Genomic DNA, 2500 nt, shown 5'->3' with positions numbered 1-2500 from the left:
AGAGCCCTCAGGCTAAACCTCTCTTTTTCAGGCGGCATAAAGGCTGCTCTTGGAAAGGACTTTTTTAACGTAAAATTCACCTTCGTGTTTGTCCGTGTAGAAACCAATCGGAATTTAGGCTCCTCCGTTAGTCCCAGGACGGAAATAAAATGTAATCATTGTCCCCCGCTGTGTGAAATGTCAGCAAATGGTCGGAGAGAATGCTTTTACCTTACGAATATGGCTATTATTTAGCATATTCATTGAGATGCAACGGGATATCCTCAGGGGAGATACTTTCGCATCTTTAGGGGAGGTGGGAAACGCCAGGTGTCCTCTCTCTCTCTCTCTCTCTCTCTCTCTCTCTCTCTCTCTCTCTCTCTCTCTCTCTCTCTCTCTCTCCTTCTTTTAAGTAGACATGGGGAGCATATTCGTGTTAGCCAATCACAACAGGCTGTCAAGTGTCACCGTCGCTTTTCATATCCCGGCTGAGAATCGGCTGCCGTTTTCTGTCTTTCCCTCCGACGCTGAGGAGGGCAAGAATCGAGTTCGTCGCCACCGATTAATATCAGCTTCCGTAAGCTTTCCAGTAAATTATATTCTATTTCCAGGAAAGGAAGGCTCTCTCTCTTAAGCTGCTACCAAGGGAGCGTTGAGACTTGACGTTAGTTTCTACCCGCGATGTGAAGGGAAGGTTGGATAGTATAAAGTCTATCAGACTGCAACTAGTATGGCCCGTCGAAGACACCTCAAGCTTCCAGAAAGTCTTTGGACTTCCAAAGTCTTGCAGTAAGACCTCCTCGAGCGAGTCTTTCAGCCCCGGTATGGACGTGCCCACGGGGGCATATAGCCAGCAATCTTCGCGTTCGCCCTGACGCGTATCGACAGTTATTTCATTCGGCGAAAAAGAACAAAATCCGCCACAGTTCTTTTCTAAAGGAAAAGGGAGAACGGGACTATGGCCGATGGTGGGCCTGCCCCCCCCCCCCTTTCTCCCACCCTATCCCTAACCTCCACCCTTCCTCCTGTCCCGCCCCCCCCCCCCCCCCATCTCCCTACCAGTCCTTGTAGTAGCTCCCTCACAAATGATGCTTCTAGACATAAAAAAATGGTAGAACAGATCACCAGTCGATTTGCTGAGAGGAGGAGGTAACAAGAGAGATAGTAGTGGTAGTAGTGGTGGTAGTAGTAGTAGTGGTAGGGAAGTGGAGGGATGGGCTGGGATCCCTTTTGGTGGGGGTTGGGGGGGGGGGGGGGTTGGTTGTGGGAAGGCCGAGGAAAGGTGGGGTACGAGGTGCAAGAAAGAAGTTGCGCTCTTTCTCTCTCCTAAAAGGCTTCCCCCCCACCCCCATCCCAAACCAGTCAAACACCATCCCCCCACCCCCCCATCCTTTCTTGCTCCAACAAACGGCCCAAACATCCCGTTCTCATTGCTCTCGTTGTTCCCATCATCATCATCGATTTCGTCATCATCATCATCGCCATCATTCATCATCATCTCCTTCATCCCCCTTCATCATCATCATTATCATCATCGTCTCCTCCCTCATTTCCCTCACCATCATCATCATCTCCCACATCTCCTTTATCATCTCCCTCATCATCTTCATCATCATCGATATCATCATCATCTTGTTATTTTCTTTATTGATTCTTCTCTTTCCTATACCTCTCTTCTTTTCGCCCTCTTCGAGTTATTAATTTTTTTATGCAATTTGTCTACGTCTGTATATTCACCCAACTTCAATTGAATATTTTATATATATATATATATATATATATATATGTATATATATATATATATATAATATATATATATATATATATATATATATATATATTATACATATGCTTATGTAATAGATATATATATATATATGTATGCTATATATAAATATAATTATGAATATATATATGTACATTATATATACACATGTATACATTATATACAAATGGGAGGTGTGTATATTACATGGTTTATTGTATAATGGTCTATGCGTCTAAAACCCAGTAACATCTTAGACGTTGCTTCTTCGTTGGATAATGAAATAATTCATATATGATTGCGTATTATCAGTAGGAATTATTGTTTAGCACCGCGACGGGAGTAAGGTTTTTGAGATTTTTCCACATTGAATTGTCTTTATTATTATTATTATTATTATTATTATTATTATTGTTATTATTATTATTATTATTATTATTATTATTATTATTATTATTATTATCTAAATGAAATGTCTTCAAAATGTAATGCGTATACGTGGAAAAGAAAAGTCAGGAAAGAAAATAAGATATATGAGTGGCAGCATTATATATATATATGTATGTATGTGTGTGTATTTATAGATCTATATCTATCTATCTATCTACCTATCTATCTATATATATATATACACGGATATATATATAGATAGGTAGATAGATAGATAGATATAGATATATGTATATATATACCCTTTTTAACTGATGAATCTAGGATGAATCCCGAGCAGTAAAACTTCCATTGCAGCATTCGCTT

The 2500-nt window shown here is 40.2% G+C and overlaps 3 protein-coding genes across 3 annotated transcripts in view; 1 reads left to right on the top strand and 2 right to left on the bottom strand.

Annotated features, from left to right (window-relative positions):
- The window catches only part of LOC135209382 (uncharacterized), a 15985-nt gene extending 14499 nt beyond the window's left edge, over nucleotides 1-1486 (bottom strand). The window contains exon 1 of the mRNA XM_064242078.1: nucleotides 1389-1486. Within this exon, the coding sequence (XP_064098148.1) occupies nucleotides 1389-1486 (98 nt within the window). The remainder of the gene's footprint in view (nucleotides 1-1388) is intronic.
- LOC135209256 (homeobox protein prospero-like) overlaps nucleotides 1-2500 on the top strand; it is a gene marked incomplete in the record, with an annotated part of 1606906 nt that overhangs the window by 175548 nt on the left and 1428858 nt on the right.
- The window catches only part of LOC135209381 (uncharacterized), a 16260-nt gene continuing 15242 nt past the window's right edge, over nucleotides 1483-2500 (bottom strand). Inside the window, exon 4 of the mRNA XM_064242077.1 lies at nucleotides 1483-1610. Coding sequence (XP_064098147.1) covers nucleotides 1483-1610 — 128 coding nt within the window. The remainder of the gene's footprint in view (nucleotides 1611-2500) is intronic.

The sequence above is a fragment of the Macrobrachium nipponense genome, chromosome 37, assembly GCF_015104395.2.
Source record: "Macrobrachium nipponense isolate FS-2020 chromosome 37, ASM1510439v2, whole genome shotgun sequence".
NCBI lineage: Eukaryota > Metazoa > Arthropoda > Malacostraca > Decapoda > Palaemonidae > Macrobrachium > Macrobrachium nipponense.
This window is presented reverse-complemented; position numbering and strand designations above follow the sequence as displayed.